Source organism: Molossus molossus, unplaced genomic scaffold (genome assembly GCF_014108415.1).
Source record: "Molossus molossus isolate mMolMol1 unplaced genomic scaffold, mMolMol1.p scaffold_m16_p_17, whole genome shotgun sequence".
In the NCBI taxonomy this organism is placed as follows: domain Eukaryota; kingdom Metazoa; phylum Chordata; class Mammalia; order Chiroptera; family Molossidae; genus Molossus; species Molossus molossus.
This window is the reverse complement of record NW_023425352.1, coordinates 54262824-54276989: the sequence shown is the minus strand read 5'-3', so window position 1 is coordinate 54276989 and position 14166 is coordinate 54262824. Positions and strand designations below refer to the sequence as shown.

The window sequence follows — 14166 nt, the reverse complement described above, 5'->3', positions numbered from 1 at the left end:
GAGAGAGAAACATCGATGTGAAAGGGACACATCGAGTGGTTGCCACCCACACGACCCAACCAGGGCTGGGGACAAACTGCAACCGAGGTACATGCCCTTAGCGGGAACCGGGTCTCTCCGGACCACAGGCCGACGCTCTAACTGCTGAGCCAAACCGGCCAGGGCTACAAGACATTTTTTAAAAATATGTTTTTATTGATTTTAGAGGGAGAGGGAGGGAGAAAGAGAAACATCAATGAGAAAAAGAAACAGTGATAGGCTGCCTCCTGCATGCCCCCTACTAGAGATCAAGCCTGAAATCCAGGCATGTGCCCTTGACCAGGAATCAAACTTGTGACCTCTTGGTGCATGGGATGATGCTCAACCAACCAAGCCACACTGGCCAGGGCTCTTTACCAGACATTTTATATTTTTCTAGGCGGTGAGTGACTACCACATGCAGATCAAGAGCATTTCCAGAGTCATTCTGGATGAGTATCACAGGATGTTTGGAAAACAGGTGGCCAAACTGGACAGTGATATAGATAGTGAAACCCTGGAGGAACAGAAGTGCCAGCTCAACTATGAACTTAATTGCTCTGGAAAATACTTTGCTTTCAAAGAACAGCTCAAGGTAAATTTTTATTTATTTAATTATTCTGTGGGTTTTATGAAGCATCTCCTCTACATATTTTTTTCTGTGCTTGCATTTGGCTGTGCTCCCACCTTTCTTGGTATTGGTGCAGAGAGCTATGTTCCCCATGATAGAATGTGGGAGAAGCTCCACTCCTGCGGAGCCACAGAATAGTACAGTATCCTTTCAGAGTGTGAGCTTTTAAGAAACTGATTCCTCACTTGAGGCTAGGCCAGATTTTGAGTCAGATTTCATGTTGCTCTAGCAGGCAGAAACTCTATACCTGGGACTGATTCCCTTACTAATGATCTGTCTCCTATTACAAACTTTTCCCTAGTCCATAGAATCACTAAGACTTGAGAAATATTTACTTAATAATAATTTTGTGAATAATAATGGCTAATGTTTATTGAGTGTTTGCTGTATACCAGATACATTTAAGATGCTTCATATTTTATTAATTTAATCCTTACAACAACCCTATGAGGTAGGTACTCCCTATTTTACAGATGGAGAAATGTAACAGTTAAGTAATTTGCCCAAGATCACAGGGCTAGTAAAGGTTAAAGATAAGACTCAAACTTTGGCAGGCTGGCTTCAGAAATCACGTTCTTCTTTGTTGTTGTTAATCCTCACCCGAGGATATTTTTCCGTTGATTTTTTTTTCTTTAGAGAGAGTGGAAGGGAGGGAGGGGGAGAGAGAGCGAGAAACATCGATGTGAGAGAGACACATCAATTGATTGCCTCCTGAAAACCCTGACTGGGGCCAGGGTTTTAACCTGCAACCCAGGTACATGCCCTTGACCAGGAATGGAACCTTCAACCCTTTGGTCCACAGGCTGATGCTCTAACTGCTGAGCCAAACCGGCCAGGGCCAGAAATTACATTCTTAACTGCTACATTGCACTGCCTCTCTGTGCACATTTACTATGTGCCCTCTACTGTACTAAATAAATACAAAGAAATCACATGCATGTAATAAAATAAAAACAACAGATCCATGGAGGCAAGAGGCTGTTCTCAGTAGGTGGCATGATCATGTCTTAGTTTGATTCTGATTCTACCATTACTAGCTCGATTACCTTAATCAAGAGTCTCATTTTTTTTTTTTTTTTGCCTAACAATGAGAGATAATATTGTTATCACATGGGGTCATTATGAGAATTAAATAACATAATTCATGGAAAGTGCTTTATGTTATAAAACCTTTATACTATAAAACCTGGCAATAATGTTTGCTTAGGGGGCAAAAAGCAGCAGCAGCTGTCCTGGCTATAGCAATATGTTATTTGTTTAGTGTTTTAAGCTTTACCTCTTGTTATTTCTTTCTTTCTTTTTTTTTTTATCCTCACCCGAGGACATTTTTCATTTTTTTGTTCAGATAGAGTGGGAGGGAGAGAGAGGAAGAGAGAGAGAGAGAGAGAGAGAGAGAGAAACATTGATGTGAAAGGGACACATCGAGTGGCTGCCACCCACACGACCAACCAGGGCCGGGGATAAACTGCAACCAAGGTACGTGCCCTTAGCGGGAACTGAACCCGGGTCTCTCTGGACCACAGGCTGACGCTCTAACCGCTGAGCCAAACCGGCCAGGGCTCTCTCTCTCTCTCTCTCTCTCTTTTTTTTTAATCCTCACCTGAGGACATTTTTTTGCATTTATCTTGAGAGAGAGAGGAGGGAGGGGGAGGGAGGGAGAGAAACATCGACATGTGAGAGACACATCGAGTGGTTGCCACCCATACAACCCCAACCAGGGCCGGGCATAAACTGCAATCGAGGAACGTGTCCTTAGTGGGAACCAAACCTGGGCCTCTCTGGTCCACAGGCCGACACTCCAACCACTGAGCCAAATCGGCCAGTGCTTGTTATTTCTTTAAAAAAAATTTTTTTAAATTTATTTTTTAGAATGAGAGGAAGGGAGAGAGAGAAACATTGACGTGAGAGAGACAATTAACCAGCTGCCTCCTGCACCCCCCCAACTGGGAATAAGCCCTTAACCCAGGCATGTGCCCTGACTGGGAATCGAACCAGGACCTCTCAGTCCATGGGATGATGCTCAATCCACTGAGCCACACCAGCCGGACACCACTTGTTATTTCTTTTTGGCTTCACAATAATCTTCTGAAATAAGATAGTAATCCCAAAAGTACATATTTATTTAACAAATGAGGAAACTGAGGTACCAAGTATAAAATAATTTATGAGGTTGAATAGTGGCAGAATTAGAACTAGAATGCCATTCTCAAGATTCTCTGGACCGCAGGCCGACGATCTAACCGCTGAGCCAAACCGGCCAGGGCAATTCTCAAGATTCTCAAATCAACCCTTTTTCCTTTGAATCATGTGGCCACCACAAGAGACATAATGCATACACTTAATGCTAAGGTTTTTTTCAGTTTTATGACGTTCACACAGTATGAGTCCTGCATTGACCATATTAGTGATGATGATGGCATCAAGAAAATAAGTCATAAAGAGTATGTTAATTAGGGGGAAATCAGAGAGCCAACAGTTTAGGAATCACCAAGGGAGAAATAAATTGCCTTCTGAAATTCTGATGAGCCTTAGACCAAAGCTCAAGGGAGGCCTGTGCCATCAGCACGGTGCTGGACTGTGTTATTAGACTGCTGGTCTGTGTCTCTTGCAGCATGCTGTGGTAAAGATTGTGAGAGAGAAGTACTTGAAAACAACACCATTTGAAAGCCAGGAGACACTGCAGACATTCATTAGTGAGCTCTATGTGTTCTTGGTGGATCAGATGCATGTGGCCTTAAACCAAGTAGGTGGTCAAAAACTAAGAGCCCTGCCTTTTCTCTATAGGACATCAGGGTTTCCTTGGAATAATTCCTCCCTTCCTTAATTCTACAAACACTTATTGACATATCTGCTCTGTGCTAGGGACTGAAACACAAAGATGAATATGAAGCTGCCTAAATTATAAGACTAATTTTGGGAAGAACAGGTGTACTCTCAGCTTCCTAGAAAATTAATTTCATAACTGTCAGTAATGTGATGGGTAAAAAAAAGAGATAAAATAGGCTATTTAAATTATGAACTGAAAATGATCATTCTGTTTATTCTGTGAATGTTGTTCAATTCTCACTTTTTGTCTTTAAGACTGACAATTAAAACAAAGAAAAACTATGGGTTCTCAGATATTATACCTGAATGACAATGACACTTCAAATTGCCTTTTCTACCTGAGAGTACGGGTCTGTTTTCCTCCCACTTGTCTGTTTATATCTATTATTTGACAGCTTGAATCTTGCCTTCATTTTTTCATTTTTAAAATTTTTGTAGTTGTGGTTTATTTGAAAACAATGACAAAATCAGTCTTTTTGTCCCCCTGTTAGTCTGTCTCTAACCAGCTTTGCTTCCTCAAACTCCTATTCTATTTGCTCTTTCCTTCGCTGTTTCTTATTTCCCTACCACCATCACTTTTCTCACTTTCCTTAGCCTCCTGGAAGAGGTAGGAGTGTCCAGTATCCTAGGACTAAGATACAGTCCTGCCTTGGGCACAGATGAGCTGGATGATTTGATTTGGAAAGCAACTGAGCATGAGATGGCAATTACTCCTGCCTTATGCCCCCACAGAGCCCCTGTCTAGTAGAGATAGGCACAACATACAAATAGCCGCAGTAGAGTGAGGTAAGTGTCCATGGCAGAGCAGGTTAGGGGATACCTGAAGAAAAAGTGATACACTTTACTCTGAGACTTTTCAGGGAAGGATTTACAGAGGAGCTGTGCCTTGAATTGGGCTTTGAAAGCTAAAAAGAAGTTTTCCAGGTGAATGTTTCAGAGCACTTGAGTCATAGGGAACATCAAAAAGGCTTGGAAACTTGGAAGAATATGCTATGTATAGAAACTGCATATAGTTCAGGAGTGGAGGTTGTAGTGGTGAGGGACGGAGAAGTAAGAGATGAAGCCAGTGTCTGGTGGGGGAGTTGGGAATGTGGAGGGGCTTTGGACAAAAAAGACTCTGATAGAAGTATGTAGGATGGGTTAGAGGTGGTGAAACTGGTGGTTAACTGATTATTACATTGTATGGAGGAAAAGAAGTCAAAGATTCTTAAGTTTAAGGCTTAGTAACTGGGTAACTGGTAGTACCATTTACCAGGACAAGAAACACAACATGACTAAATTTGGTGGGAGGCAATTGATGTTGAATTTAATTTTGATCTGAGCTGGAGATGAAATTTGGGGAGCCATGAGTATATAAATGCTAGTTAAACTATGGCCGTAGATGAAGCTGCCAAGAAAAACTTGAGTAGAGAAAGGAGCGACCTGGTGGTGGAACCCTAGGAAACGCCAACATTCAAGGGATGGATGAGTAAAAATATTACTGAAAGAGCCAGAAGTCAGTGGTGTCACAGATGCTAAGGGAAAAAAATTAAGAAGAAAAAGTGGTCAACATTGTCAAATATTCCTAGGAATTAAAGAAAAACAAAATCAGGGGTTGCAGTTGGTTCAATGGTACAAACTTCCAGTTATAAGATAGATAAGTACTAGGGATATAATATACAATATCATAACTATAGTTAACCCTACTGTATGACATATATGAAAGTTTATGTAAGAATTCTCATCACAAGGAAAAAAAATATATTTTTTCTTTTTGCTTTCTCTTTTTAATGTATCTATATGAGATAATGGATTCTAACCAAACTCATTGCAGTAATTATTTCATAATATATATAAGTCAAACCACCATGCTGTGCACCTCAAACTTATACAGTGATGTAAGACAATTATATATCAATAAAACAGGGATGTGGGGAGAAACAACTTGAAAAGTTTTCAATAAGAAGGTTATTGTTAACCTTTTTTTAAAAAGTGTTTTTGTTTTTGATTTGAGAAAGAAAGAGACATCAATGAGAGAGAACCATGGATTGGCTGTCTCTTCCACAACCATATCAGGGATCAAGCCTGCAACCTGGGCATGTGCCCTGACCAGTAATGGAACCGGCAACCTTTTGGTGCACAGAACAAAGCTCAAACACCAGCTAAGGCTTGTTAACCATTACGTAGCAATTTTATTGGGCTAATGGAATGGATTCAAATGATAATAAATTGAGGAGTAAATGAGTGATTAGAAAACATAAATATAAATTTAAAAAGTTGTAGGGTGAAGGGAAGAAATGAAAAAGTAGTCGCTAGAAATTACAGAGATTTTTTTAAAGATGAAAAAGCCTTTAGGTTTGGGAAAAGAAGTCAACAGAGTTGGGAAATGTGAAAATAGAGGGAAAAGGGGAAATCAATGGAGAGCAATGCTCCTTTCTCTGAGACTGAAAAGGTGGATGAAGAAATAAACAATTTAGGTGTGGGTTCAAAAATTGAGAGATTTCTTGCCTAATGATTTATGTTTCTTTTATGAAGTAGCATCTTTACTGAAAGTGAAGGGGATAAGATAAATGAAAAGCTTGAAGAAAGAGAAAAAAAATGTAAATACTGCATTACTTTATGGCATATGTTGCTAACCAAGGACACATACATAGATTGCTGAATATTAAAGGCCTTCAGCTAAGACTGAATACCAGAAGAGTCTGTGGCAGCTCAGATATCTCTATATTTACGTAGTTTTTCTAAGGACCAGATAGCAGCTCCTATCTAAAAATGAGGTCAGATAGTAGGAGTGTTTTAATTTGGGAGTTTCCAGGACAAGTGCAGAAGAAGGAGAGTATGCCTGGGACTTGAATGTGCTGGTGATAGAGTAGTATGTGTGGATGATCATGAGTTCTAGGCTTATCCACTTGGGGAATGATAGGAATATTGAAAGTGAAGGAAATGAAGTCGGAGAGCAGTTTTAAGGGGACTAAATGACCAAAAGGCAGAAGGCTTATAATGTGGGTTTTAGGAGTGAGATAGTAGAGATAGAGCATTTTTGGTTTGGGTATGGAAGTGTGTTACTGAAAGGATTTGGAGGTCAAGATCATCAAAATTAAAAAGAACAAAGAACAGAGGCATTAATCAATTATCAGAAGCTCTCTTTGGTCCATCTTAAATTTAGCTTTACTCTTCACATCCCTTAGCAACTCTACTTGTTAAAGTCACTGATATTATTTTTATTTCTAATTAAAGAATTTTGGAGAGATTGTCCTTGGCCAGAGTTCTGACCCAGGAGATTACCTTTTTTTTTTTTTTTTTGGTACGTGCCCCTAGTGGGAACCGAATCCGGGACTCTCTGAGCCAATGCTCCAACCGCTGAGCCAAACCTGCCAGGGCCCAGGAAATTGCTTATTATGCCAGACTTGCTTTCCTATCTGGGAGTATAGGATATAGGAGTATATATTATATTTCTGGGTGTCCTCCTACATTTCTGGTTCCTTTGTAGAGTCTGTCTGTCTGTCTGTCTGTCTGTCTATCTATCTATCTATCTATCTATCATCTATCTATCCATCCCACTAAAAACTTCCATAGCTTTACCATTAGTCTCCTGTTTTGATATTTGAAGACTCTAATTAGTGCATGTCAACTTTTTTCATGTCATGACACCTAAAAAATTATAATTGTCCTGTACACTAGAGAAAATCAAGAAAGCTATTTGAAGTCAGAGGCAACTGATTGCCCTGAGGATTGAGGAAAGCAGTTCTGCCCTATGTAATTTTTACCCACTTCCATGAGCTAAGACTCTTGGTATTTAGATACTCTTCCACCTTTGATATTTCTTTCTTGGTTTACTCTCACTCTCTTACTGTATTGGCAAGACTGTAAGAAATCTCAATATCATTTTAGACCTCGTAATTGGAGTCTCACATCTGGTTTATTCTTATAAAACATCCCTATTTATAATTGCTTCATTTTGCCTGCCTAATATCTTGATGTTGACAAGACTATGCCAGATGATGTCCAAGGTGCTGTCTCAACCATTCATATGAGCAGTGAACAGCTTCGACTCTTTGCATTTGAAGCAGAAGTCAATGAGAACTTTGAAATGGCAGAAGTATATTATGAAGAGGTAATTAAATATCTTCCCAGTGGTCGTTGTTACTGTTATTTGTACAACATGGGTATAATAAATAGTAGGTTTTTATTGTTTAAGATCCAACCTGATTAGTGAAAGGATAGACACATAGATCAATGAAACAGAGTCCAAATATAGGTGCACACAAGGAGGTTTCCTGGGGTGATAGAACTGTTCTGTATTTTGATCTTGGTGATGGTAACATGAAGATATACATGTGTTAAAATTCATGGAACTGTATACCAAAAAAAAAAAAATTGTTAATTTATTTTTATTTTTGACTTTAACAAATGCCTTTATTAATTTATTTTTGTTACACCTGTTTCTCCTTTTCCCCTCCAGACACCCTCCTTCCCATCCTGTCCTGCCCCCTGGTGTTGTCTATGTCCATTGGTTACACATATATGCATATAAATTCTTTGGTTAATCTCATTCATTCCCCACCCCACCCCACCCTACCCTACCACCCCTGCCCTCCTCCTCTGAGGTATTTATTTAATTATTGAGATATAATTCACCTGCCATCTCATTCACTCATTTAAAGTGTAAAGTGGCATTTACTATACTGTATTTACAGAGTTGCGCAACCATCACCACAATCTGATTTTTTTTCTTTATTGATGTTAGAGAGAGAGAGGAAGGGAGAGGGAGAGAGAGAAGCATCAATGAGAGAGAATATCGATTCGCTGCCTCCTGCATGGCCCCACTGGGGTTTGGGCCCACAACCTGGGCATGTGCCCTGACCAGGAACCCAACAGGAGACCTCTTAGTGTGTGTGTCAATGCTCAACCACTGAGCCACATCGGCTGGGCCACAATCTAATATTTAATAGATATTTTTTCATTATTTTTATTAAAAATTAAAAACAATTTTCTTTTTTTTTTTTTTTATCCTCACCCGAGGACATTTTTCCTTTTTTTTTTTTGTTCAGACAGAGTGGGAGGGAGAGAGTGGAAGAGAGAGAGAGAAACATCGACATGAAAGGGACACATCGAGTGCCACCCACATGACCAACCAGGGCCAGGGACAAACTGCAACTGAGGCACGTGCCCCTAGCAGGAACCGAACCCGGGTCTCTCTGGACCACAGGCTAATACTCTAACTGCTGAGCCAAACTGGCCAGGGCAAAAAAAAATTTTTCAATTACACTTTACTTTCAGTATTATTTTGCATTGGTTTTAGATGTACAGCATGATTAAACACTCATATACTTTGCAAAGTGTTTCCCCTGATATTTCCAGTACTCACCTGGGACCATGCATAGTTATCGAAATATTATTGACTATATTCCCTATGCTGTACTTTTGATAGACTTCTTTGTTGTCGTTAATCCTCACTCGAGGATATACTTTTCAATGATGTTTAGAGAGAGTGGAGGGTAGGAGGGAGGGAGGAGGGAGAGGGAGAGAGAAAGAAACATCAATGTGAGAAAAACACATCAATTAATTGCCTCCTGTACACACGCTTACTGGGGCCAGGTATCAAACCTGCAACCCAGGTACATGCCCTTGATTGGGAATCAAACCCAAGACCCTTTGGTCTGCAGGCTAACACTCTAACCACTGAGCCAAACTGGCCAGGACTAGATATAACACATTTTGTTTCTTCACTCATTAGTGATGGGCTTTTGACTGCTTTCCACTTTTTGGCTATTATGAATAATGCTACTATGCACCTTCATGCATAAAATATGTAAGTTTTTATATGAATGTATATTTTCAGTTCTCTTGAGTATATACTAAGGAATGGAATTGCTAGGTCATATGGTAATTCTCTGCTTAACTTTTTGAGTAACTAACAAACTGTTTTCCAAAAGGCTATACTAATATTTTACGTTTCTACCAGCAATGGATGAGGGTTTAATTTTTCTCTACATTCTCCCTAATGTTTGTTATTGTCCATCACTTAAAAAAAATATAGCCATTCTAATGGGTTGAAGTGGTATCTCATTGTGGTTTTGTTTTGCATTTCTCCAATGACTAGTAACTTTGAACATCTTTTCACATTTATAATTTTTTCAAGAGGAAATATTTTCTAAATTAATTGACAGAGAAAAATCTGGACTACAAGTTCAAAGCATCAGTCTACATAAATAAATTGTGTTGTTCCATTGTAAGTGGCTTAGCATATGTTCTCAAGGGTTCATCCAAGTTGAAGCATATGTCAGAATTTACTTTCTTTTTAGGGCTAAATAATATTCCATTATATATATATATATATATCTATATCTATATATATATATCTATATATATATATACACACACACACACACACACACACACACATACATATACATACCACATTTTGCTTGTCCATTCATCTGTCATTGAGCAACTTGGGTTGCTTGTGCCTTTTAGCTATTATGAATAATGCGGCAATGAACATGGACGTACAAATATCTCTTTGAAACTCTGCTGTCTATTCTCTTGGGTATATACACACAAGTGGGAGTGCTGTATCACATGGCAGTTTTATTTTGAATTTTTTTTTAAATACTGGCATTTATTTATTTAATCCTCACCTAAGGACATTTTTGCTTTTATCTTCAGATAGAGCAATAGGGAGAGAGAGAGGGAGAGAGAGAGAGAGAAACATTAATGTGAGAGAGACACATTGACTGGTTGCCACCCACACGACCCCAACCAGGACCGGGGACAAACTGCAACCAAGATATGTGCTCTTAGCGGGAACCAAATCCGGGACTCTCCAGTCTGCGGGCCAATGCTCTAAACACTAAGAAAAACTGGCCAGGGCTATTTTGAATTTTTTGAGGAACCACCTTATTGTTTTCCAAAGTGGCAACACCATTTTACATTCCCACATTGTATAAGAATTCGAATTTTTCCACTTCCTCAACAGTTGTTTTCTGTTTTGTTGATAGTGGCTATCCTAATGGATATACTTTGATTCCTTGATGGTTAGTGATGTTGAGCATTTCTTCCTATGGTTTTTGACCATTTGTGTTTTTTTTTTTCTTTTATTGATTTTTAGAGAGAGAGGATGGGAGAGGGAGAGAGAGATAGAAACATTGATGAGAGAGAACATCAACTGGCTGCCTCCTGCATGCACCCCACTGGGGATCGGGCCCACAACCTGGGCATGTGCCCTGACCAGGAATTAAACCAGCAACATCTTGGTGCATGGGTTGACGCTCAACCGCTGAGCCACACTAGTGGGGCAACAATCTGCTCTTTTTTTTTTAATCCTCACTCGAGGACATTTTTCGATATTTTGTACAGATAGAGTGGGAGGGAGAGAGAGAGGGAGAAACATCGATGTGAAAGGGACACATCGAGTGCTTGCCACACGCACGACCCAACCAGGGCTGGGGACAAACTGCAACCGAGGTACGTGCCCTTAGCGGGAACCGAACCCGGGTCTCTCCGGACTGCAGGCTAAAGCTCTAACTGCTGAACCAAACTGGCCAGGGTGGTTTTTGACCATTTGTAAATATTTGGGAAAATATCTATTCCTTTGCCCATTTTTTGAGTCACAGTGTTTTTCTTTTTTTTTTTTTAATCCTCACCTGAGGATGTTTTTGCATTTATCTTCAGATAGAATGGAAGGGAGAGAGGGAGGAAGAGAGAGAGAGAAACATTGATGTGAGAGAAACACATCGAGTGGTTGCCACTCACACAACCCCAACAAGGGCCGGGACAAACTGCAACCAAAGTACGTGCCCTTAATGGGAACCGAACCGGGGTCTCTCTGGTCCGTGGGCTGACGCTCTAACTGATGCACCAAACCAGCCAGGACAATATTTTCCTTTTAAAATATATATTTGTTTATTAATTTATTTTTGTTCCAGATGTTTCTCATTTTTCTCCCATGACACCCTCCTCCCAATCCCAACCCTCACTCCAGCATTGTTGTCTATGTTCACTGATTACCCATACATGCATATAAGTTCTTCAGTTTATCTCTTCCCGTCCCCCTCTTCTAAGGTTTGTCAGTCTGTACCCTACTACTATGTCTCCGGGTCTATTTTGTTCATGAGCTTATTTTGTTCATTATATTCCACAAATAAGTGAGATCATGTGGTATTTGTCTTTCTCTGATTGGCTTATTTCACTTAGCATGATACTCTCCAGGTCCCTCCATGTCATCTCAAAGGATAAGAGATCTCTCTTTCTTACAGCTGCATAGTACTCCATTGTGTATATGTACCACAGCTTTTTTATCCATTCATCTACTGATGGACACTTGGGCTGTTTCCAGATCTTAGCAATTGTAAATAGTGCTGCTATGAACATAGGGGTACATAGATTCTTTCTGGTTGGTGTTTCAGGATTCTTAGGCAATATTCCTAAAAGTGGGATCACTGAGTCAAATGGAAGTTCAATTTTTAATTTTTTGAGGTAACACCATATTGTTTTCCATAGTGGCTGCATCAGTCTGCATTCCCACCAGCAGTGCACTAGAGTCCCCTTTTCTCTACACCCTTGCCAACACTTGTTGTTTGGTGATTTGTTGATGGCAGCCATTCTGACAGGTGTGAGGTGATACCTCATTGTTGTTTTAATTTGCATCTCTCTAATGATTAGTGATGTTGAGCATTTCTTCATAAGTCTCTTGGCTATTTGTATGTCTTGTTTGCAGAGATGTCTATTTCAGCGGTTCCCAACCTATGGGTCACTATCCCTTTGGGGGTCAAACGACCCTTTCACAGGGGTCGCCTAAGACATAACAGTAGCAAAATTACAATTATAAAGAAGCAACAGCCCTGGCTGGTTTGGCTCAGCGGTTAGAGCGTTGGCCTGTGGTCCACAGAGACCCAGGTTCGGTTCCCACTAAGGGCGTGTACCTTGGTTGCATTTTGTCCCCGGCCCTGATTGGTTGTGTGGGTGGCAGCCATTCGATGTATCCCTTTTACGTCGATGTTTCTCTCTCTCTCTCTCTCTCTCTCTCTCTTCCTCTCTCTCCCTCCCACTCTATTCGAACAAAAAAATGGAAAAATGTCCTCGGGTGAGAATGAAAAAAATAAATAAATAAAAAAGAAGCAACAAAAATAATTTTATGGTTGGGGGTCACCACAAAATGAGGAACTGTATTAAAGGGTCATGGCATTAGGAAGGTTGAGAACCACTGATTAAGATCTTTTGCCCATTTTAATTGGATTATTTGTCTTCTTTTTGTTGAGTTGTATGAGTACTCTATATATATTGGAGATTAACCCCTTATCTGATGTATTGTTGGCAGTTATGCTCTCCCATATAGTGGGTTCTCTTTCCATTTTGATGGTTGTTTCTGTTGCTATGCAGAAGCTTTTTAGTTTGATGTAGTCCATGTATTAATTTGTTCCTTTGTTTCTCTTACCTTAGGCATTAAATCAGTAAAAATTCTGTTGTGTGTGATGTCTGAAATTTTGTTGCCTATATTTTCTTCTAGGATTTTTATGGATTCACCAGTCACATTGAGGTCTTTCATCCATTTTGAATTTATTCTTGTGCATGGTGTAAATTGGTGGTATAGCTTCATTTTTTTTGCATGTAGCTGTCCAACTTTCCCAACACCATTTATTAAAGAGGCTGTATTTATTCCATTGTAGGCTCTTGCCACCGTTGTGAAATATTAATTAAGCATAATGTCTTGAGTCAATTTCTGGGTTCTCTGTTCTATTCCATTGATCTACATACCTTTTCTTGTGCTAGTACCATGCCATTGTGATTACAGTGGCTTTGTAGTATAACCTGATATTCGGTATTGTGATCCCTCCCAATTTGTTTTTCTTTTTCAAGATTGCTTTGGCTATTTGGGGTCTTTTTTGGTTCCATGTAAACTTTTGGAGTATTTGTTCTAGTTCTGTGAAATATGTCATTGGTATTTTAAAGAGGAATGCATTGAATTTATAGATTGCTTTGGGTAGTATGGACATTTCAATGATGTTACTTCTTCCAATCCATGAACAAGGTATATGCTTCCACTTTTTTATATCTTCCTTTATTTCTTTTTTCAATGCCCTGTTGTTTTCTGAGAACAGGTTGTTTACTTCTTTGGTTAAGTTTGTTCCTAGGTATCTTAGTTTTCTTTTGCAGCACTAGTAAATGGGATTTTTTTTTTAGTTTCTCTTTCTCTGAGTTCATTATTGGTGTATAAGAATGCCATTGATTTCTTGATGTTACTTTTGTATCTGGTACTTTGCCAAATTCATTTATTAGCTCTAGTACATTTTTTATGGAGTTGTTAGAGTTTTCTATGTACAACATCATGTCGTCTGCAAATAATGACAGTTTCACTTCCTCCTTTCCAATTTGAATCCTTTTTATTTTTCCTTCTTGTCCAATTGCTGTGGCTAAGTCTTTCAGTACTACGTTAAATAAGAGTGGTGAGAGTGGGCATCCCTGTCTTGTTCTTGTTTTTTGTATTTTTGTTTTGTTTTTTTAGTACATGCCCCTAGCGGGAACTGAACCCAGGACTCTCTGGTCTGTAGGCCCACACTCCAACTGCTGAGCCAAACCAGACAGGGCTTGTTCCTGGTCTTAAAGGAAACACTTTTAGTTTTTGCCCATTGAATATGATGTTGGCTATAGGTTTTGAAAAACCTACATATATGGTTTTCATTATGTTGAGATATGGTCCCTCTATTCCCACA

At 39.5% G+C, this 14166-nt stretch overlaps 1 protein-coding gene across 2 annotated transcripts in view; it reads left to right on the top strand.

The window, feature by feature from the left end:
• The window catches only part of CFAP70 (cilia and flagella associated protein 70), a 105722-nt gene that overhangs the window by 48124 nt on the left and 43432 nt on the right, over positions 1-14166 (top strand). For both annotated transcript variants that reach the window (XM_036265116.1, XM_036265115.1), the window contains 3 exons: positions 419-613; positions 3261-3392; positions 7443-7568. In XM_036265116.1, the coding sequence (XP_036121009.1) occupies positions 419-613; positions 3261-3392; positions 7443-7568 (453 nt within the window). The remainder of the gene's footprint in view (positions 1-418; positions 614-3260; positions 3393-7442; positions 7569-14166) is intronic.